At 40.3% G+C, this 25065-nt stretch overlaps 1 protein-coding gene across 1 annotated transcript; it reads right to left on the bottom strand.

Moving 5' to 3' along the window:
- Nucleotides 1-197: 197 nt before the first annotated feature.
- Nucleotides 198-24529, bottom strand: PHKG1 (phosphorylase kinase catalytic subunit gamma 1). The gene is made up of 10 exons (XM_058164501.1): nucleotides 24196-24529; nucleotides 21524-21660; nucleotides 19930-20105; nucleotides 15970-16024; nucleotides 10804-10869; nucleotides 8564-8727; nucleotides 7239-7329; nucleotides 5340-5493; nucleotides 3898-4023; nucleotides 198-2586 (listed from the first exon to the last, which is right to left on the bottom strand). Exons 2-10 carry the CDS (start codon nucleotides 21604-21606, stop codon nucleotides 2335-2337), a joined length of 1167 nt encoding a protein of 388 aa, XP_058020484.1. The 5' UTR covers nucleotides 21607-21660; nucleotides 24196-24529; the 3' UTR covers nucleotides 198-2334.
- Nucleotides 24530-25065: the final 536 nt, after the last annotated feature.

Here is a 25065-nt window from a genome sequence, read left to right as displayed (position 1 = left end):
GGCATGGGGAGGGGGCTGTGACGTCATTCGCACTGCCCACACCCTTTTTAAAAAAAATATTGCTTAAACCACAGTTGGCATTCTTCACACAACACTGTAAACCAAAACCAAACAAATAATACTATGGTTTAGCACTATGTCATAATCCAGCCACTAATTCTTTGGATTTTGAGATCCCTTCCAGGAACTGCTTATAATTCTCCCCTCCCCTCCCCTCCAGCATGACTCTGCAGTAATTTTAAGTGAGATAGGATCATGCCAATTTGGGATAAAGTTCTACAAATTTGGATGAAATTTAAGAATCCACATATCACAATTCGATTGGTTTGAATAAATAAAGCACATTTATTGTTTGTTAAATATTTTTTTAAAAAATCATGTGCATAACATCTATGTGGAGTTTGAGTCATGGCAATTGGATTTCTTTTTGTTGCTTTGAAACGTTTTGTTGCTTATCCAAGTAGCTTTTTCAGTCTGAACAAGTTAACAGAATAACAAAATAACAGAATAATCGAGTTGGGACGGGACCTTGGAGATCTTCTGGTCCAACCCCCCTACTCATGCAGGAAACCCTATACCATTTCACACAAATGGTTGTCCAACTTCTTCTTAAAAACTTCTAGCGTTGGAGCATTCACAACTTCTGGAGGCAAGTCGTTCCACTGATTGATTGTTCTAACTTTCAGGAAATTTCTCCTTAGTTCTAGGTTAAAGTTGGTTAGGGGGATTCCATAGATGTCCTCCAGGGTGAGTTGGAGGACATATATGTGGTCCCCCTAAGCAAATTGCTCAGACTGAAGAAGCTACTTGGATAAGCAACAAAATGTTTCGAACCAACAAAAACAAGAAGTCCAGTAGTAGTTGACTCTACTACTATGGCAACTACCTGAATGACTGAGAATCTTCATCAACATAACTGAGCTACGTGTTAATGCTAGACGTTTATCTATCATCTTCCTTGTTACAGATAACAGAATTGCTTATATTAGATGTTTTCTTTGCCTACTTCTGCTGGATTGGGACATGTTTCAGTGCAGTAATGGCAACCTGGATCTTAACATACAGTACATCAGTGAAGCATGACAACAACCCTCCCACCCCTCAGCAATCCACAATAGCTGGCATTCAGAACTAGGCTGGCTTGAAACATGGAAGTTCCATTTCAGACATGCCAAATACATCCTCCATACTTTGAATGGAAGATTTGGGTTCTAAGACATGCTACCCCTCCATCCTGAATCTAACAGTAACAGCCCACAAGCAGAAATCCCCAATATTTCCTTTCAAAAAAAATAAAGATAGACTGTGAGTTTCATCCTATGACTGTTAAAAGCCCTTCAGAGGGGTAGAGAAACCTTGACGGATGGGAATTAGCACTATGATTTGGCAGTGCAGCTTCGCATTTCAGAGCTTTACATTTATCCTTGGATCTCACAGGTTTCAGAAATACTACAGGTAGTCCTCAATTTACGATCACAATTAAGACCAGAATTTCCATTGCTAAGCAAAGTGGTTGTTAAGTGAGTTATTCTGATTTTACTTTTTTGCTATGGTTGTTAAAGGAACCGAGCTTCCTCCATTGACTTTGCTTTTTTAAAACTAACTGGAATTGGTTATCACATTACCCGGCTATTTATTTATTAAATTTATATGCCACCCATCTTGCTATCTAAAGTGGGTGGCTAGAATAAACACATGCCAAGCGCTGGAATTTGGGTCAGGTGACTGTAGGCATATTGTGGTTGTAAGTGCCAGGACCAGTTACAAGTCACTTTTTTCAGCTCTGTTATAGCAATAGCACTTAGACTTATATACACTCCATAGTGCTTTTATAGCCCTCTCTAAGCGGTTTACAGAGTCAGCATATTGTTCCCAACAATTTGGGTCCTCATTTTACCCACCTCAGAAGGAGGAAATCTGAGTCAATCTTGAACCGGTGAGATTTGAACTGCCGAACCGCAGCTAGCAGTCAGCTGAAGTAGCCTGCAGTGCTGCACTCTAACCACTGCGCCACCTCGACTCCTATAACTTCAAACCGTTGCTTAAATGAACAGTTGTAAGTCGAAGACTACCTGTAGCTTGTAAACAAAAATACCAGATCAAGTCTAAACATTTGGCTGGCCGACTGTGCAATCAACAACAACAATAATAAGGCACTTAATAAAAAGGCATTCTGGTCTATATTCGGCTTTACACTTTGCTATTTCATTTCCATCTTTGTTGGCTGGGGAATTGTGGGAGTTGAAGTCTGCACATGTGTTGGGACCCTGCTCAGCCCAATTAGGAAGATGCCAAAGGCTGTTTGAACTGCTTTCTTCCTGCAGATTTTGGAAATCAGAGAAGTTCCTCTTCGGCAGCCAAGCTGAGCAGGATGGCTTTGGGAGTGTTTTCAAAGAGGGCAGCTCTGTTTTGAGCTTCTCCTTTCTTCACCCAATGGCCATAGATCCGGAAGGCGCAAGCATCAATCATTTTGCGGACTGGCTTCAGCCCATAAGGGTCGCGCTGCAGCACATCCTGGGTGATCGGCTTGATGTTGCGGTAGGTGAGGTAGATCCGAACTGAGGCCAGGACAGTCAGGCAGATCACCTGAGAAGAGACGCTTGTTAGACTGGCATCTTCTTTAAAGTATATCTGATTAGTTTGTGATTCTTTTTTTTTTTAAAGGAGGGCTGTCAAACTTCCAGACTCTGGGCCGGATGTGTCATGCGCTGGCCATGCCCACGCCTGGTTTAGTGAAAGGGAAAAAAGTCACATGACGCTGCCGTGACAATGTGGGTATGACATAGTTGCCATTACAGAAACCAGGTGGGAGAAAACCCATGACTGGGATGAATGGACTGGAATGATAGATGGATATAAATTGTTCAGCTTGTTCAAGTTGGTGTTAACTCTTAGCAACTACAGAGATAGATTTTTGACTGTGACACTCTGTCCCTAACCTGATCTTTCAGGTTTTCCAGGAGGAGCTTTGTTTCGTATATGGAAACACAGTTCATGTATGTTTATATTCATATATTGCTGTTTACCAATTTTGGGCAAGATACTCAAGCCTAATTCATGTGCTGAATAAATCACAAACTTCAACAAGTTTGAAACAAAACTAAGGAAAATGCAATGGTTTAGCACAACCTTTTTGCCATCGGTGCCAAATGCTTGGGGAGCGTGGGGTGTGTGTGTCACTCAGGTGCCTGCCCACACCCATAATTCAATGCGCCTCGACCTCCCTGCGCATGCGTGTGCGACACCCTGCGCCCCATGCCGATTTTGGCACATGATGGCCCGGTGGGCCCAGTAGGCCCATTTTTTACCCTCCCCAGGCTTCAGAGGCTTTCTAGGAGCCTGGGAAGGGCGAAAATGACCTTCCCCATCACCCCCGAGGCCCTCCGGAGGCCAGAAACAGCCCATTTCCTGACTTCCGGTGGGCCCGGAAGGCCCAAAAATCAGCAGGCCACCGCCCTCATGTGCGCTGGAACTAAGCTAAGGCAATGCTTGCGTGCCCACAGATATGGCTCCGCATGCCACCTATGCCACGCGTGCCATAGGTTCAGCATCATGGGTTTAGCACGTTGTGTGAATGAATCTTGTTGGTTAGGATCCACAGCTCAGCAGCAAAACAATCCCCGATTTAGCTTCCCCATTTCCCACTTGAAAAAAACCCTTGATCAGAGTCAACGTCAGGCACATCCATGGGGCAGGTCAAAAAAGTTAAGATATCAGGCAGGAATCGCACAATGTAAGCCCCATATCTATTTTACATGCCTGGCACATAGAAAAGGGGCACAGCTTCAACTGTAATCATCTTGACTTTGTTGAAACCCGCCCCCCCCCACCATTCCTTGGCTATTACTGAGAAAAATGGCCATCCCATTCCCAGGCCATTTCTGCAATTAGGGATACCCGGAATTTCCGGAAGGGGCTGAAGTGCCGGACTTCCTCCACCATGTATTGCTGGAAGAAGGGGTGGGTAAGGGCATCCTCCACAGTGTAACGATTTTGCGGCTTCACCACTAAACAGTGGGCAATCTGCAGGCAGAAGAACACAACAATGCAGTGGAAAAACACAACGGATCTAGCACTGGTTATTGCTAATTATTCAGACAACCCCCCATACAATCCAATTACACAGGCAAACGAACACCAAGAAACAAAGGGGAACCATTTTCCAATTGGGCCCAAGTACTGCATTTTTGGTGTTAGGGTCAATTTCTTAATCATCAGGTGTTCCAGTTACTTTTATCTTGTCCTACCCTACATTTCCCCCCCCCCTTTTTTTTTTCTCCAAGAGCCTCTGGATCCATCCAGGTGAAAGTTACCTACCAAGTCTTTGACTGTATCTGATTGGTCATCCCACTCTGGAGACGCAAACTTGTAATCTCCATTCATGATCATTCTCAACATCAGCATCTGCTTCCGGTGCCAGAAAGGAGGAGATCCGGCCAGCAAGGTGTACATGATGACTCCTGCACTCCACCTGAAATAAAGAAACTGTCAGAAGGACAGATTGAACATTTTTGAAGACCAATGTCTGCCCACTGTTTTAGCAACAGAATATTTTAAACCCAGGGAAACCAAACATTCACTGACCAAATCTGAATTTGTTTCCTAAGCTACACCGTACAATACCAGCCTTCTCTAGGTCAGCTCAAAAGATTCCCTGCAGGTGAACAAGCAGGTTGATGGAGAACATCTTCATTGCAGCAGGACAGAGAGATTTTTCTCTCTTCTTTTCCAGCCCACAGTAGGTAGTAAAGATTTAAGCAGACTAATGATCCTTACGGTCTTATTTACCCAGCAATTATACCACATATTGTAATTGTTAGTTCCAAAGAATTATATATGCTGGTACTTAAAGCAAGTTAAGTATTCTTTGTCCAATTTATGCTGTAAATACACCAATTGCTGGATGGATTGCTGAAAGGTGTAATCCAACAAATTAAGAGGGCATAATTTTGACAAGGCTACTTTGGGGAAACTGGCATTTGAAAAAGCAATAACATGGACAGAGATGAAAAGTCATCTCCATAGAACATTGTTTCTCAACTGTGGCAACTTTAAGAATAACAGAATAATGCAGTGGAAAACACAACGGATCTAGCACTGGTTATTGCTAATTATTCAGACAACCCCCCATACAATCCAATTACACAGGCAAACGAACACCAAGAAACAAAGGGGAACCATTTTCCAATTGGGCCCAAGTACTGCATTTTTGGTGTTAGGGTCAATTTCTTAATCATCAGGTGTTCCAGTTACTTTTATCTTGTCCTACCCTACATTTCCCCCCCCCCTTTTTTTTTTCTCCAAGAGCCTCTGGATCCATCCAGGTGAAAGTTACCTACCAAGTCTTTGACTGTATCTGATTGGTCATCCCACTCTGGAGACGCAAACTTGTAATCTCCATTCATGATCATTCTCAACATCAGCATCTGCTTCCGGTGCCAGAAAGGAGGAGATCCGGCCAGCAAGGTGTACATGATGACTCCTGCACTCCACCTGAAATAAAGAAACTGTCAGAAGGACAGATTGAACATTTTTGAAGACCAATGTCTGCCCACTGTTTTAGCAACAGAATATTTTAAACCCAGGGAAACCAAACATTCACTGACCAAATCTGAATTTGTTTCCTAAGCTACACCGTACAATACCAGCCTTCTCTAGGTCAGCTCAAAAGATTCCCTGCAGGTGAACAAGCAGGTTGATGGAGAACATCTTCATTGCAGCAGGACAGAGAGATTTTTCTCTCTTCTTTTCCAGCCCACAGTAGGTAGTAAAGATTTAAGCAGACTAATGATCCTTACGGTCTTATTTACCCAGCAATTATACCACATATTGTAATTGTTAGTTCCAAAGAATTATATATGCTGGTACTTAAAGCAAGTTAAGTATTCTTTGTCCAATTTATGCTGTAAATACACCAATTGCTGGATGGATTGCTGAAAGGTGTAATCCAACAAATTAAGAGGGCATAATTTTTGACAAGGCTACTTTGGGGGAAACTGGCATTTGAAAAAAGCAATAACATGGACAGAGATGAAAAGTCATCTCCATAGAACATTGTTTCTCAACTGTGGCAACTTTAAGAATAACAGAATAACAGAGATGGAAGGGATCTTGGAGATCTTCCAGTCCCTGCTCAAGCAGGAAACCCTATACCATTTTAGACAAATAGTTGTCCAATCTCTTCTTAAAAACTTCCCATATTGGAGCACCCACAACTTCTGGAGGCAAGTCGTTCCACTGATTAATTATTCTATCAGGAAATTTCTCTTCAGTTCTAGGTTGCTTCTCTCCTTGATTAGTTTCCATCCATTGCTTCTTGTCCTGCGTTCAGGTGCTTTGGAGAATAGGTTGAACCCCACTTCCTTGTGGCAGTCCCTCAAATATTGGAAGACTGCTATCATGTCTCCCCTGGTCCTTCTCTTGACTAGACTATCCATGCTCAGTCCCTGCAACCGTTCTTCATATGTTTTAGCCTCCAGTCCCCTAATCATCTTTGTTGCTCTTCTCTACACTCTTTCTAGAATTTCCACATCTTTTTTACATTGTGGTGACCAAAATTGGATGCAATATTCCAAGCATGGTCTTACCAAGGCATTACAAACTGTTATTAACACTTCACATGATCTTGATTCTACCTCTCTGTTAATGCAGCCTAAGACTACAATTTTGGCAAGTTCAAATCCTAGAATTCCTCAGCCAGCAAGATGGCTGGAGAATTCTGGGAGCTGAAATCCAGACATCTTAAAGTTGCCAAAAAATGCTACAGAAGATTGGATGGGAAATGAAGTGAATTCCTCTAAAAGCTACATCTATTTTTTCATTAGGATAAATATAACAGGATTCACATTCTAAGATGTGTTGTCCCTAGCCATGATTTACTGATATAAGCCACAATTAATGATGTTCACATATCATTAATTGTGCTACATCCTCTGATTATCCAAAAATTACATACCATTTGCTTAAACCAAAATAACCCAAATTATGGCTTAGGATAATGAGTGAACTTATAAGGGGCGTGCATAAGAGCACAAAGGTGCCTACTGTTCCTTCTATTGTTCCCTTCATTATATCCAATTAATATAGTTGATGCATAATTTTAAAAATATATATATATACATATATATATATATATATATATTCTTCAAGATATGCTGTTTTATCTATGACATTTGTTTGTGTATACTGTTGTGACAAAAAGAAATTAAAAAAAAAACTTGCCACACAATCTTGCTTACATGTCAATTTCCTTCCCATAACCTGGATGATCTGAATCCATGGAACATTCTAGTATTTCTGGAGCCAAGTAGCCAGGAGTACCACAGATCTCTATAAGAAAAGCAATAAAAAATTTTGACTGAAACTTTAGTGACCTTGCTGGATTCCTGCACTTAAAGAAAATAGGGGTAGCCTTAGTCAGATTGGATAAAAGACTTACAGCTGCATTCACACAATGTATAAGCCTTAGTTTTCCTTGGTGGTTTGGCATGTCAGATATTCCTAATCCAGTTGACTACCTTATGGTTAAGGAGATCACTAGCAATAGCACTTATACATTACTCCATAGTGCTTTACAGCCCTCTCTAAACCGTTTACCGAGTCAGCATATTGCCCCCAAAAATCTGGGTCCTTATTTTAAAGACCTTGAAAGGATGGAAGGCTGAGTCAACCTTGAGACAAAACCAATTAAATTCAGGGATTGGGCATTATAGGTATCCTATAATTTATGACCATTGCTTTCTGACGGTTCAAAGCTTTAAGGGGCCCAAAAAAGGGGATTTACGATCCGCATCTGACTACAGCCAAATTCTGCTCTTTCTCAATCTGTTGTTCAGCACAGGATTATTATTTTCCCAAGAGAAAATTCATTATGTTTTTAACACATAGATCTAGTGCTCTTTCATAAGAGTGATAATTCCAGGAATATAAGAAGCATACTACAAGTTCGCTTGTATGAAAAAGCAGTGGTTTGGCATTATGCGAGCAGATATTTCTGTGGATAACCATGCCCAAGACCAGAGGAGACAGGATGTGATTGCAGCAACTTAAAATGACCACCAGAGCTAAAATCTTAGCCTCCAAATATATCATCACCGACTGTATCAGTGAAGCATGTCAGGTCATATGCACAACAAAATCTGTGTAAAAAGAAAAAACATGACTAAGCAGCTAAAGAGGACCTAAAGATGTTTCAGCAAATTGTCTTTCTGTAAAATATCCCTAATTCAATTTTTGGCTAAGATATAACCTTATCCGGAATCCTGAAAAAGTGCCATTAGTCAATGTCGAAAATTATTTACACATTGCATTAAACCCTAGGTTTCCATGGCTTACTTCATGATTTGCAGTTGGCTAAGTCTACTGCCATATGCAAAGTTTTAATATCCATGGTTAGCAAATTGTGATAGCTAGCTTCATATATAACATGCTACGGCTGGTTTGAGCAACTGATTCAATGTAGGTCTCTTCTTAGGCAGCTACATTCCTGAGCTTCATGGCCACAGGCAGGCCACTAATTCACACCCCTCTCCCTTAAAATCTCTGCCCAAGATGGACAGGCCACCTTTGAGTTTTTCATTTTCCTGCAGCTGACATGAGAAGCCAAAGTCAGTGAGTCTGATGTTCATGTCGTCATCTAGCAGGATGTTCTCTGGCTTGAGATCTCTGTGGACAATGTTCAAGGCATGGAGGAACTGAATCACTTCCAAAAGAGCACGCATGATTTTCCTAGAGGGAGAAAATGATCTGGTCAGTTAAATAGCAATAGCACTTAGATTTATATACGGCTTCACGGTGTTTTTAAAGTCCTCTCTAAGTGGTTTACAGAGTCAGCCTATTGCCCCCACCAATCTGGGCCCTCATTTTACAGGTCTCGGAAGGATGGAAGGCTGAGTCAGCCTTGATCCTGGTGAGATTCGATCTGCCAAATCGCAGGCAGCTGGCAGTCAGCAAAAGTAGCCTGCAGTACTGCTGCAATCTAACCACAGCGCCACCGCGGCTCTTTTAAATGAGCAAATATCCAGAAGAAAAGGCAGACATTTTTTATACCCATGCCAAGGATTCATGCTTGGTTCCTGGAATTGCCCATTGATCCTCTTTAGCTGGTCTTCCCTAATTTTCAGATATCTTGGCAAATCTCCAACACAGGAGCATGTCAGGTTGAGGAGTTTTGATCTCACAATCATCAGGTGTGAATGAAGGATACTATATTTGCATTTGGGGATTATGTCATCAGGGCTACCAGATCTGGGCTGCCTGCCCAATTCTAGACAACCACTAGAGGGCAGTAAAGAGATGTAACAAATCCTATAATGTGCTTTCATAGAATTATAATATTGAATAGATTGTAAGGGCTAAGGAGAACATCTAGTTTAACCCCCACCCAGGGGTGAAATCTAAAAATTTTCCCTACCGGTTCTGTGGGCGTGGCTTAATTGATGGGTGTGGCTTGGTGGTCAGGTGACTGAATGGGCAAGGTCAATAATAATAAACAATAAAAATAATAAAGTCTACAAAATTTGGGAGGCACCTGTCTACCTGCTTTAAAAATAGAGGCTTCAGTCTACCAATTGTGTTTTACTGAGAGGCACTGGTCTACCAAGTGCCTTTTTTTGGCAGGCACTGGTCTACCTTCTTTAAAAATAGAGGCACCGATCTACTAGCTGCCTACAGCGCTGATCAGCGCCCTTTGAAGTGCGGCAGTCATTTAAGGCTGTTTGCAGCTATATCACCACCGAGCGCTTCAGGGACAGAGGAGAGGAACAGCGAGGCGTGGACAGTGGGGGGGGTGTAGGGATTTTTGCTACCGGTTCTCCAAACTACCTGCTCCCATCGCTACCGGATCGCATGACCGGGAGCATTTCATCCCTGCCCCCACCTAATGCAGAAATCCATTAGGATAGCATCTCAAACTGAATTTCACCCTGAACACCTCTTGCAAATGCTTCAAGTGCCTGTATTAAATGGAAATGGAAATGAGTTGCTTATGGCTAGCAAACAGAGCAGAGTTTCTCATTCTTGCCAATTTTAAGATAGCTGGGCTTCCACTCCAAGAATACCTTATGCTGGTTGAGGAATTCTGGAGGTTGAAGTCCACATATCTTAAAATTAGCAAGGTTGAGAAACAGTGAAGTAGAGAGAAGAAAACATTTTGTATATGCCTCAAAGTACTTTATACCAGGAGTGGGCTGCTGGGGGTTCACAGGGGTTCGGGAGAACCTCTAGCTAAGATTCTGTGTGGTTCAGAGAACCCCCAAATCCCACTCCTGGATGGCCCTGCCCACACCTCCTAGGAGTCCCCACGCGGCCTGTTTTTGATGCAGGTAAGTGCAGGGCGCGCGAGGAGGCTCAGGGAGGGCAGGAAATGGGCCTACTAGAGGTTTGGGAACCGTTTCCGGCCTCCAGAGGGCCTCTGAAACCTGGGGAGACTGTTTTCACCCTCCCAGAGGCTCCTGAGTCCGGGAGTGCAAAAACATCTCCCCCCACTGTGGTGCAGGCGGCCAAATAGGCCCCACCCACCCAGCAACTGGGCAGAGAAGCCCTTGCTAAAATTTTTCAAGCTCACCCCTGCTTTATAAACACTAAGCTATGGCTGAGCTGAACTGCAATACAGTACAGTATTAAGATTGCTAAACTTGGTTTGCTATTTAAACTAACAAGATTTTAGTCACAACTAGTCTGTATAATCGATTACGCAGGGCACCACATATTTCACTAGCTTGCAGGAGATCCTTATATGAAATAGGAGATAAGTTCCACGTTTTGACAGATGACGAGATTGGCAGGTTGGTTGAAACAGCTCACCTAGTTTCCTTCTCACTTAAGGTCACCTTCTCTGTAAGGTAATCAAATAGTTCCCCTTTCTTCATCCTGTTTAGGGAGAAAATTTAGACATGTAGAATATGTTGAAAATGAAGAAAGATATAAAAATAAAACATGGACCCACAATACAACACTTCTGCTTCTGTCGTGTAATGTGGCTGTCTATCCCAGTGTTTCTTGATCTTGGCAACTTTAAAATGTGTGGACTTCAACTCCTCCAGTGGACTTCAACTTCAACATGTTGGCTGGGGAATTCTGGGACTTGAAGTCTACACAGGTTAAAGTTGCCGAAATCAAGAAACATGGGTCTATGGTAGCCAAAAATCAGGAATCTCATCCTTGATTTGTAAAACTGAGAGATTGTGGAATTTAATTAAATACAGATAGTTCTCGACTTAAGACCACAACTGAGCTCAAAATGTCCACTGCTAAAGGCAGTTGTTGTGAATTTTGCCCCGTTTTATGACCTTTCTTGCCATAGTTGTTAAGTGAATCATGATAATTAAGCAAATCTGGCTTATCCCATTGGCTTTGCTTGTCGGAAGCCAGCTAGAAAGATTACAACTGGTGGTCACATGACCCCTGGACAGTGCAACTGTCATAAATACATCCCAGCTGGCAAGCAGCTAAATTTTGATCACGTGACCATGGGTATACTGCAGTGGTTGTAAATGTGAAAAAATAGTCATGAGTCTTTTTTCAATATTTTGTAACTTTCAAAAGTTACTTAATGAATAATTGTAAGTTGTGGACTACCTATACATCAAAAGGTGTCAGACCAGGGGTGAAATCCAGCAGGTTCTGACAGGATCTGGAGAATCGGTAGCAGAAATTTTGAGTAGTTCGGAGAATGGCAAATACCACCTCTGACTGGTCCCAGAGTGGAGTGGGAATGGAGAGTTTGCAATATCCTTCCCCCAGGAATGGGGAGGGAATGGGGATTTTGCAGTATCCTTCCCCTGCCACGCCCACCAAGCCACGCCCACCAAGCCACACCCACAGAACCGGTAGTAAACAAATTGGATTTCACCACTGTGTCAGACTGTTTTGGAAGATCTCAACAAAGAAAAAGGTTTGTATTACATTTGTTAATTGATAATGTACTTATAATGTGCCTCACACCTAAACTGTACCTGCATAACCATCTGTCTTCTTGTTTCCTCTCTTTTACCCCAGCCCAAATGATATCCCGTATCAATTTAATTACTCTGTGCATATGAAAATGTCAGCTGTAATTCCCAAAAGATTATGCCTTTTAATAAAATATAATGCCTATAATTTATATTGCCTTGGTAACACCATAATTGGAATACTGCCTCCCCGTTTTGATCGCCACAATGTAAAAAAAGATGTGGAGACTCTAGAAAGAGTGCAGAGAAGAGCAACAATGATGGTGAGGGGATTGGAGGCTAAAACATATGAAGAACAGTTGCTGGAATTGAGTATGTCTACTCTGATGAAAAGAAGGACTAGGGGTGACGTGATAACAGTATTCCAATATCCCAAGGGATGCCACAAAGAAAAGGGAGTCAAGCTATTCTCCAAAGCACCTAAGGGCAGGACAAAAAGCAATGGGTGGAAACTAATCAAGGAGAGAAGCAATCTAAAACTAAGGAAAAATTTCCTGACAGAACAATTAATCAGTGGAACAACTTGCCTCCAGAAACTGTGAATGCTCCAACACTGGAAGTTTTTAAGAAGAGCTTGGATAACCATTTGTCTGAAATGTTATAGGGTTTCTGTCTGAGCAGGGATTTGGACTAGAAGACCTCCAAGGGCCCTTCCAACTCTATTATTTTATTAAAATGTGTTAGTTGAAATGGTGCCACCAAAAGACTTCTCCTCACCTGGAGGGCACTGAATCAAGAAGGCCGATTTAAATATTTCATTTATGCTGTGATTGTCTACCTTACAATTTGCTTTAAAAAAATCACTACTCTACAAGCTTCTCTATACAATGCAATATTTCATTTATGCTGTTATTGTCAACATTATAAGTTGCTTTAAAAAAATCAAAGTTCTACAAGCTTCTCTAATATTAAGGGGCAGATGTTACATCCCTTTCTAGCCTGTCAGGTTTTTCATTGGCAAGAGTCCTCAAACAATCTGTTTTAAGCAACTTTTTGAGTTGGGGATTTTCTCTCCCCATGGAAGCTGTAATGCTGGTCGAGCGGTTTCAAGCAGATATCCGTGAAAGTATTACACAAGTCCAGGATGCCTAAAAATAGGATGGATCTGTGATTGCCAAGACCTTAGCAAAGGTTATGTGGAAATCCGAGCAGGCTAATGATACGGGACCAGGAAGATGAGACAGCTGCAGGCAGCTTCGGTCCCTTGTGGGTGGGTTGGTGGATGGTACAGATGGCCCTGAGATCAGCAGAGACCAACGGTTAAACAAGCTGGTACAGATATCAAATTACAGTATATGGAGGGAGGGAAGACAACAAGAAGTCTTTTGCTGGAGTCACCATGCACCACCTTGCTCCTAAACACTGTGGCCTTTATCGAGCAGTCCAAAGCCTCTGAGAAACTGTGCAAGCATGACCCTCTCCTCTTACTTCCCTAAGAGGTAGACTGCTCCTGGACATGGGCATTTCACTTAGCTATGAGGGCTTCTTGCTGTATTTATAGCCCCACATTTCCTGTATGAAATGTGGATAAACTACATATCTGGGATGCTAGAATATTAGGATAGAATATTAGAATAACAGAGTTGGAAGGGACCTTGGAAGTCTTCTATTCCAACCCCCTGCTCAGGCAGGAAACCCTATAACATTTCAGACAAATGGTTATCCAACATCATCTTAAAAACTTCCAGTGTTGAAGCATTTACAACCTCTGGAGGCAAGTTGTTCCGCTGATTAATTGTTCTAATTGTCAGGAAAATTCTCCTTAGTTCTAAGTTGCTTCTCTCCTTGATTAGTTTCCATCCATTGCTTCTTGTCCGGCCCTCAGGTGCTTTGGAGAATAGCTTGATTCCTTCTTGTTTGTGGCAGCCCCTATACATGATTCTCCCCCGTCTTAACCTGTGAAATATCCTAGGCCAAGAGATAGGGATTGATTTAAAGCAACCAGCCAGTTTCTCAACCAAGGGGAGATCAAACACGCTTTCTCCTCATCCTAGTCCTACACTGTTACCATTTTTGTTTTTTTATACAGGTAGTCCTTGACTTACAACAGTTCATTTAGTGACTGAAGTTACAACGGGACTGAAAAAAGTGATGTATGACACGTGCGACTGTTGCAGTATCCCAATGGTCACGTGATCAAAATTCAGCTGCTTGACAACTGGTTCATATTTATGACCATTGCTGTGTCCTGAAGTCGTGTGATCCCCTTTTACAATCTTCTGACAAGCAAAGTCAATGGGGAAGCCAGATTCATTTAATAACTGTGTTATTAACTTAAGAACTGCAGTGATTCACTTAACTAATGTGTCAAGAAAGGTATTAAAACAGAGCAAAATTCCTTAACAAATGTTTCACTTAGCAACAGAAATTTCAGGGTCAGTTGTGGTCATAAGTCGAGGACTACTTGTAGCTTAACATGATGTGTGAACCCTGTCCATTATCACTTATTCACTAAGCAATGGTTAAAACAAACCACAATTAAGCATGATGTACAAACACAGCCAGCAAGATTTACTTCTGAATAGACATGCACAGGACTGCATGGTGAATTGGCATCATCTTATTTTGTGTGGTGGAAAAAAGGACAGCCGTGATACTTCTAAATAAAAATAATAAAGGGAATATCTGCAAGAAGTACCGTTTGCCTGAAAGCAAGAACTGGTAACACCACAAAACTGACAAAGTAATAGAAAATGAAGAAGCTAAAGTGTTGTGGGTCTTTACAGTTCAAACAGACAAGCACCTGCCACAAAACACCCCAATAAGAAAGACAGAAAGTTTGGATAGCGGACATGGAAGTACCTGGAGGCAGCAGAATAGAAGAAAAAGAACTGAAGAAAATCGCAAAATACAAAGACCTCCAAACAGAAATAGAATGACTGTGGTAAAAGAAAGCAAAGATAGTACCAATGGTAATAGGTGCCTTGGGTACAAATCCCAAAAGGTTTGGAGCATCACTTGAACACCATGTCAGCACTGACAAAAACACCATCAGTCAATTGCAAAAGGCAGCTTTTACCTGGAACAGCTTTTGTCTTGCAACAATACCTTTAATACCATGAAACAACAGCCTCTGTCTATCCCAGGTCCTTGGGAAGGACTTGATAGATGGATAAAAATGCCATATCCAGTCTAAACCACTGGCTGATTGTGCAACTGACCATAATAATAAAAATAAATAAATTTGTTTAACCTCTTTCAAGGCACTCAAGTTAGCTTTCTGCATTTGATGATAGAAAAGTCCACACTTGCAAATACTGTACGTACTCTATCAAGAAGTGTCCTCTGAAGCTACCTCAAGGAGTATATTTCCACACAGATGATCCATCTGCTAAGTCAAGCTGGCCAACATATGATGGTTGATGTTGTGCCTCGCTCGCCCCCCTCTCTGCAGCCGGGCCTCTCTCATCTCCTGCTATCTCAGCCAGAGACTGATAGTGCAGAAAAATGTCCTGGCATGCCTCCAGCCCCCAGCCCTGGCACCATGCCCAGACAAACCGAGCAAACAAACCGCCCCCCGATAGCATGTGCGCCACAAGCTGGAATTGCCGGCAGCTGGGGACGAAACGATGCAGTGGATAGATCCACGCTTCCGGAGAATGGAAAGGCGACGTCAGCAAAAGGAAGGGAGGGGCAGGCCTGGATAAGTGCTGAGTCATGGAGCCAAACCCCATGGCCTATATAAAGGATCTGCTTTCTGGCATTCTTTGAGTCAGGCAAAGTCTAATTTGGATTGCTGAAGTCACATCCTGGTCTCCTGCCTGCCCTGAGAACTCTGACAGAACTTTGGCAAAGCTGCAGAGGCTTTGCGGCCATGCTTGATACGGACTTCCCCGACCCGGCCGTCAGAGGAGGAGTGGGACACGACAGTTGACATCACTTTCCTAGTTACAGTTCTCAGACTTTTTCCCAGGAACGTAGAAAGCACAAGGCAATTATCCAGCCTAAAAACTCACTTTTTTAAAGGAGAATATATTTAACACTTCTTCCTTCCCCAAAAAAGAACTTTGGTACTTACAAGTCAAAGACCAGGAAGAAGAAGGTGTGAGATTCAAAGCTATCCTTCAGTTGGACTGGAAATAAAATAGGATATTTTAGGAATGTGAAATAACATTACAAATTTTCTTTAAAACTAAGCAAGAATGGGAAGGTACTGAACCACAGACCCCTGGCTTCATTACACAATCCCACAGACTGTTCTGCCTTTCCTCCAACGTGCCCTGGATCTTCAGCTAGGCATCTCTTGAGACTGTTTTACCCTGATCTGGACCATTAGTTCACCTACCCGAGCATTCTCCACTTTGACAACTAGTGACCTTCTAAAATCTCTGGTTTTGAAAAACAGTAGAATCTGAACCCTGAGACCTTGTGAAACGTTGCATTGCCAAGCCATTATTATTTATTTGGTTTATGGCTAAAGAAGATGGGTGACGGTTTATTCAACAAGCAATTGTTAAACCATGATGGTGCTTTCCAAATACAATAAATATTTATTTCTCAATAGACATGAATGCCTAAGAATCTCCCTGTGAATTGTCACTGTCTCATTTTCTCTATATTGGAGGAAAATACATTTGTGATCATTTATCATTATAAGAGTAATCTACAATTAAATTCACAGTCAAAGTGATGAAAACTTAATAATTGAACTTCTAACCAAAAATTTAAGAATTATTAAACTAGCAGAATAGAGGCAGTCCCAACCAGTATAATTTTTTGTTTAAAATTAGGATATCCAGGTCCGGTATTCAAAATGACCAATACTGAGGAAGTTCTTTAGGTGTTGTTCCAAGGGCTTACAACTGGTATAACGACAGATTTCTTTTTTTTTTATAAGCATTCAACTTCAATCTACAAATCCTGGGATTTTGTAATTTATTTTTTTCCCAGATTGTTTTTCCTTAGTTCTAACATCACTGGGTGTAGCAACATCACTGAATCCGATTTTCTTATTTCCAATGACTGTTACATGGGGCATGCTATGAACAAAATGCTTGTTCATTTATTATTATTAATTCATTTATGATGATGATAATTCCATGATATGAAAACTTGACTCTGGGAGATGTTAAATTTGGGACGATGCCATTATAATATATATTGTTTCTTGTTCAGTTATTTTTAGACCTCTGTTTTTTCTGTGTATACCTCTCTATGCCTTTGGGGGCAGAGCAGGCTAGAAATATTAGTGCTGTAATAAATACATATGACATAACTTGCATAGTAGACATGAGGATCAACCCAACAAGGATGGGAACAAATTCAAAGAAAAAATACAAAGACATACTAATACGATCTTGTTTTCATCTATGTCTGTGTAGGAACGTTTGGGATTCTTTCCAGGCCAGAATAATAATAATAATAATAATAATAATAATAATAATAATAATAATAATAATAATAATAATAGTAATAGTAATAGTAATAGTAATAGTAATAGTAATAGTAATAGTAATATTTTAATTTTTATACCGCCCTTCTCCCGAAGGACTCAGGGCGGTTAACAACCAGATAAAATACGGTACAATACAATACAATAAAACCAATTAAAAAACTTATTCTATATGGCCAATAATTTAAATATAAAATACATAATATAAAACCCCATTTAAAATCCAATTTAAAAACCCATTTTATGCCAGTCCTGCTCGGAAGAATAAATACGTCTTCAGCTCGCGGTGAAAGGTCCAGAGGTCCGGAAGTTGATGAAGTCCAGGAGAAAGCTCATTCCAGAGGGTAGGTGCCCCCACAGAGAAGGCTCTCCCCCTGGGGGTCGCCATCTGACAAGATGCCAATGATTTCTTACAAACAGCACAGGGATGATAAATTTGGTCATAGCTTTCCGTACTAGAAAGTTGCAATACTGTATTTTTTCCAAAAGGCAACGGGACTTCCTTGGTTTTTTTTTTCTTTGAAATCATTTGACTTCTCATCCAAGAATTCTCTTCAGTTCTTTAGAACTGAAGCAGCTTCTTGGATGAGAAGCGAAACGTTTTCAGGGAAAAACCCAAAAAACATCCAGTTGCCTTTTGGAAAAGCACTTTTGAGACAGGACAACCATGACCTGAATAACTGAGAATCTCCATTGACATTTAGCAATACTGTAGCTAACATTAACTGGACACTCTTTTTCCAAACATAAACTCTTCCTCCTGAAATGATATCCTGCAGTTACAATAATGCTAATTCATCAGCAAATGGAAAATACACCATCCCAACTAGTGCAAGGGAAGGGGGGGTTGCTAATCTGGACCACTGGTTGAAATGGAAAAGATCAACAGCCATCAAACTATAAAAGTGGATGGCAGATTGGGTGGTTTTCTAGTTGATCAGAAGGATTTTGGATTCTCAGTTGTTTAAAAATTAGTAGAGGCTACCAAAATCAGAAATATATTTGTAAGAACATTGATTAAATTAAATGAATCTAGAGCAGGGGTATCAAACTTGCGTCATCATGGCGGTGTCACGTGATGTATCGGGACTTTCCCCCTCTTCACTAAACTGGGCAGGGGCAAGGCCAGCATGTGATGCATCTGGCCCGTGGGCCACGAGTCTGACACCCCTGGTCAAGACGCTAAACCATATGATGAACTGCTGAGGGAACTAAGTATGTCTAATCTAACAAAGAGAAGGACTAGGGGTGGCATATTAGTCAATCTTCCAATACTTGAAGGGCTGTCTCAAGGAAGAGAGATCAATAAGGGGCGTGCATAAGAGCACAAAAGTGCCTATCGTTCCCTTCATCATATCAAATTGATATAGTTGATGCATATTTTTTTTTACATATATGTATATATTTTCTTCAAAATATGTTGTTTTATCTATGACAATTGTTTGTGTATACTGTTGTGACAAAAAGAAATAAAAAAAAATTATTCTCCAAAGCATGTGAGGGCAGAACAAGAAGCAATAGATGGAAACTTATCAAAGAAAGATCCAATCTGGAACTAAGGAAAAAAATTCCTGACAGCTAGAACTATTAATCAGTGGAATGCCTCCAGAAGTTGTGGGTATTCCATCACTGGAGGTTTTCAAGAAGAGATTGGACAGCCATTTGTCCGGAAAGGTAAGGTCTCCTGCTTGAGCAGGGATTTGAACTAGGTCACTAGGAGATCTCCAAGGTTCCTTCCGGCCAATGGAACATATCCTCTATGTTCTAAATACCATATAATCACTCTATTTGCAAGATATATTAAGAAAGGGATGGTTAGGCATGTCATGCAAACCCAGCCAATAGTAGTTTCAATTTGTTTGTCTTCACGGGTTTATTGCTATGGTACCACTTGACTAGGGTGATTTGGAAGCAAAATCTAACTTACTAATGTTAGGATGTCCAGATACTTTCTGGAGGATGTTGATTTCTTTCAGAGTGGCTTCTCTCAGCTCCTGAACTTCTTGTGGGGAGAGATTTCCAGCTGTGATGTCTATAATTTTAACAGCGTATTCTTGTCGAGTGACTTTATGAATGCATCGACGGACAACACTACTTACTCCTCTGAAAAGACAGTCCACACAAAAGAAATAAAAAAAATTATTCTCCAAAGCATGTGAGGGCAGCACAAGAAGCAACAGATGGAAACTTATCAAAGAAAGATCCAATCTGGAACTAAGGAAAAAAATTCCTGACAGCTAGAACTATTAATCAGTGGAATGCTTCCAGAAGTTTTGGGTATTCCATCACTGGAGGTTTTCAAGAAGAGATTGGACAGCCATTTGTCCGGAAAGGTAAGGTCTCCTGCTTGAGCAGGGATTTGAACTAGGTCACTAGGAGATCTCCAAGATTCCTTCCGGCCAATGGAACATATCCTCTATGTTCTAAATACCATATAATCACTCTGTTTGCAAGATATATTAAGAAAGGGATGGTTAGGCATGTCATGCAAACCCAGCCAATAGTAGTTTCAATTTGTTTGTCTTCACAGGTTTATTGCTATGGTACCACTTGACTAGGGTGATTTGGAAGCAAAATCTAACTTACTAATGTTAGGATGTCCAGATACTTTCTGGAGGATGTTGATTTCTTTCAGAGTGGCTTCTCTCAGCTCCTGAACTTCTTGTGGGGAGAGATTTCCGGCTGTGATGTCTATAATTTTAACAGCGTATTCTTGTCGAGTGACTTTATGAATGCATCGACGGACAACACTACTTACTCCTCTGAAAAGACAGTCCACACAAAAGAAATCTTAGAAAGAGTGGAGGAAGAATTAGAGAGGGAGAGACTCAAACTCGCACACAGACACAGATCTCTAGAAGGCTGTGTTACTTTGTTCACTCATGTTGTGAAAGGAGAAGCAAGGATAAATTTTATTTATTTGGTAGTTTATTAAAATTGGTAGTTTTTGGAAATGTTACTGCATCACAAATGCTTGTGTAGGCATTGTCTTCATAGCAAAAATAGCAAGATAGCAAAAATCTTAACTGAAATGTGAAAGCTATAGCATGAAATGCAGTTATTCCACCCCATGCAGAGATGGTATTTAGCCAGTTCAGACCAATTTGCCCATTAGCGGAAATCGTGGGTGGGTGGGGTGGGTGGGGTAGGTGGGCCCGCCCCTGCCCCCATCCTGGCTCTATGCCATCCTATTTAGGCACATTTTTGAGTCCGGGCGCACGCGTGGAAGGCGCATGCGCGAAAGGCTGTGTGCATGTGTGGAAGGCAGGTATGTGTGTGAACTGGGATTCATAATCTGAACATAACTTTGTTGCTTGTATCCTTACAATTTATATTGATATTGATTGTTTCCTGATTGCTTATTTGCAGCCTATGACTATCATTAAGTGTTGTATCATTAAGTGTTAAATTTGTACCCTATGACTATCATTAATTGTAAGTGTTGTACCTTGATGAAGATATCTTTTCTTTTATGTACACTGAGAGCATATGCACCAAGACAAATTCCTTGTGTGTCCAATTACACTTGGCCAATAAAAAATTCTATTCTATTCTATTCTATTCTATTCTATTCTATTCTATTCTATTCTATTCTATTCTATTCTATTCTATTCTAACATAATCTGAAACCCACCGTTGATCCCCTGTATCAGGGAATAGCCAGGAAGACTACCAAATTTATGTATAGTTTTAGGCTGGTCAAGAGCAAATAACATCTATATTGTAGGAATTATAATTATAATGTAGGTAGACTATAATTATAATAGTCTACCTACAACAATAATAATTGTTGTAGGTAGACTATTTTCAGATTTTCTGTTCAATGGTAGCCACGATTCTCTGGAAGTCTCTTCTGAGGAAAAATTATACCCAGCTCCATCTGTTACCATCTTTATGAAAGGTTTAAAATACAGTACTTTTCTTCAATATTTACTTAAATGCTTTGACGATATACCTACCCCCCTTTCTCAGGGAGCTGAAGTTTCACAATTCATTAGTGTCAATTATCTGTTCTTGTAACTAAATTATTTGAAATACATTCAAATTAATTTGCTAAATTCTGAATTGATTGTGTTGAAATTGGAAATGTTGGTTAAAGGAGCAAATGCATTTTTTGTTTTGTTTTGAGGGTTACATAGCAAATTACCTATTGCGATAACACCTACTTTCAAATATTTACCTTCCCAGGATTTCCTTAGGTTCATATTTTTCGTAAAACTCTTCAGAAGTATGGCTATCTGGCAGTTCTTCAGTTCTGGTCATTTTGGCCTTCTTTTTTAGGAGCCTTCCAAATGATTATTCTAAGATGACAAAATGCTGCAACAACAGAAACAAAAAAAAACCCCTCCAAGTAATCTTTCTCCTATTTATAGTTACAGCAAATAATTTAATATTATGTTGCTCGCGATAAATATTCTGTAAGGATTAGCTTCCTTTATACAATTCTAGAACAGTTTCTCAACCTCAGGAGCTTCAAATTGTATGGACTTCAACTTCCAGAATTCTCTAGTCAGCATCCAATTCTGGGAATTGAACTCCACACATCTTAAAGTTGCTGAGGTTGAGAAATACTGTTCTAGATTGATATGCAAAATTATAGAAATGACTGTCAGAATATTTTTAGACCTAAAACCTATTTGGAATATATGTTAACTGAGCCCATTTGTCAGATTTCACAGAGACGTGAAGGTAATTCTTTCATTCCACAAATTCATGAACTAGTTAAGGGCAGAGTATAAATTGATTTATTGCAGACCAAAAAGAATCCTATTTATGCAGAAGATCTGCTTATTGCAGAACACAGAAATCAAGTGAGCTTCTTTGCTCTTCCTTGGCTCCTGAATTTAAGTGGTTTCTCTTCTCCTTTTCAAATCTTTGGACTCTGACTAATTCCTGCTTTGCCAGCAACTCTGTTACTGTTAACTGCTTAGCTTCTTTGTCCCATGTGAATCCATAAAATTGGGTTAATGGAATAAATCATGATTCATTTAATTTTGATCAAAATAATCACAGTCATAAATACTTGATGAAAACAGCAATTGGTGGATTCACACATTTCATTTAGCTAAAATGTAATTTGCTTTTTTTTTTTTTGGTAAATATAATGGCAGAATCTAGGCATTGTGGCTTAGCAGGATTTATATACTGCTGTGATTTGATTAATAAACCATGACTCATAAACTTCAGGCTTAGGCATCTGTATATACACTGGCACTAAAATGACTAATTCAGCCTTGATAAAAATTTGCTCATATTCGGTTGTCTTGACCTATTTGAGCCTTCCCTCTCTTGCATCTAACCATGGTACCTACTTATCTTTATTTTCTACTCCATCTTTATAATGTTGCCTTCATCTCATCTCCAGCAAATACCTCTATGCTTGTCAGCCATTGTTCAGTCTGCTTTTAAACACAGGTTTAGCATTATTAATTTTTTTAAATGCACTTGCTCCAAAACACTTTTGCACAATTAAAATGCATGTTTAACTTGGCCATGGGAAAGAACCCTTTCTATTTTCCTCACTGGTTTCTGTCATCATCTCAACATTTATACTGCAAAACTACCCAAGATAGTAACCCTTCTTCTGTCATTAACATATGTCAGCTGGTGCTGTGTTTGCTCTTCAGAATTAGCCTCCCCCCCAATATGATGGCTCCAACTCTTATTAGTCTTTCATATAATTGAAACACCTGGCATTTTCCTCCTGAAATGATGGTAATTGAATCCCTTCTACTGATTGATTATGAATACGGATACGATTCTAGTTCTTTTCTCTTACAATATTTTGTTATTTCAATTGTGTTTCATACATGAACACAGACTGAAGTCATAAACTTACAATTTCCTTAAATAAATGTATTTACACTGCTGTATAAATAAGATTTTTTAAAAAATTATGGCAAGTTAACATTTGTCTAAATTTGTTAGACATTGTCTAACATTGTCTAAGAAATGTCTAATATTGTCTAAGAAATGTCTAAATTGAAACACACCACAAACAATGAGGATTCAGCATGGAAAATGTTGAACTGCCATAATCTAATTTCTCCATGGTCATAGAAGGAAAGCCAAGATAGAGCAGTTAAGAATAAGGCTGAATCTGGATGTTTTATTGAACTAAAAGCAATTTCCTTATATACTGTATATATACATATTTGTATATATAGCCTGTGTGGAGCTGGTTTTACACATGGATCCCCTTGAAATCATGATATACATTAATTATTACTTAAGGCAGGTTGTTTTAAATAAAAAACAAATGTAATCTGGATCTGAACAATACTGTGATTCAGCTCAGATGTAGTATAGTGTGTATTAATTAGTTTGAGGCATACCCCAATTATTTTCCTCTTTCTGATTGGTAATTGTAGGGAAGTGATTCACTTTTAAAAGCAAAACAAATATTTATTTCACTCATTAAAATGCAGATCAATTTATAACTTTTTTAAAAATGTGTTTTTCTGGATGTTGTTGTTGTTGTTATTCTGTCTCTCACTGTCAAAATAAACCTACCATTAAAATTACAGACTGATCATTTCAGTGGGCAAATGTACAAAATCAGCAGGGGATCAAATACTTTCCCCCCTCACTGTAACTGGGGATTTTAAGAAATTTCAAAATGAATTTTCCCTGGAAAGAAGACTATAAGATCAAAATCTTTAAAAGCTTTGAAGATACACTCGTTCTACAGGTTCTACCCTTATCTTTAATACAGTGCTAAACCCAAACTCAAACCCAGCCTTAGCCTTATTTCCCTATATGCATCTCCAAATCAACTAATACCCTTACAGAGTTGCATAATTTAATTCGCTAAAGAAAACCAATTTCTTGATAAAATCAATGATTACTTACCCTAAACGTCATTTGCACTATCGGTGTCTTCTAACCAAGAGTAACCCCGCAGATCCAATCCCAAAGCCCCCCTTGAGAAAGAATTCTCCGTGTTATTTGACGGCCAGCAATTAAACCACATAGCAGCGTCTCGCGTTCTCTTTTAATTTGTTGTGGATCACTCACACCGTGGCGGCTGCCTTGCCAAAAATAAAAATCGCAGTGCAACTCGAGAATTGTTCCGAGTCTTCCAGTTTGCACGCTCAGCTCCCTCTCTGTTTAGTTTGGAATGACCCTCTTTGAGGTGAAGGAATTCTTCCACAACCAACAGCGCTCCCATGAATGAAAGGACGAACAGGGATTTCTTTTCCGAGGAAACAAGAACCAGGAACTTAATCTGGAATGCATGCATAATGCGGTTCCCCAAAGCAGGACATATGCAGTGCAACAGGATTGATTTTTGCTTTTTAAGAGGGAACATTTGGGGGTGGTGGAGAATGCAGTGGCATATTTAAATTCTTAAAACGGTGGCCTCATTAGTTTGCCTTTTGTTAAAGAGTGTTGTTATGTATTAACAGTTGTGCCTTTAAATATTTGAGCGGGAAATCAGCACATTGCTGATTGGACGAAGCCTCCAGCAGAACTGTATAAAAGGAGAGGTTTTTCCCCCAGCCCGTCGCTGGGTTCACCCTATATTAAAGAGCTGTTGTCACTACCCTGGTCTCCAGCCTCGTTACTTCCCGGACTTAACATTGGCGACGAAGGTGGGATCTCGAGGCTAAGGGGAACCAGAACCGAGCTGAAGCACGCTAGTGTTTCCGAACCCAGCAAACTCAGGGCAGAAACGCGGAAATGGCAAACACGCCACCCGCACCGTACAACCCGGGCAAG

The sequence above is a fragment of the Ahaetulla prasina genome, chromosome 1 (assembly GCF_028640845.1).
Source record: "Ahaetulla prasina isolate Xishuangbanna chromosome 1, ASM2864084v1, whole genome shotgun sequence".
Taxonomy (NCBI): domain Eukaryota; kingdom Metazoa; phylum Chordata; class Lepidosauria; order Squamata; family Colubridae; genus Ahaetulla; species Ahaetulla prasina.
This window is presented reverse-complemented; position numbering and strand designations above follow the sequence as displayed.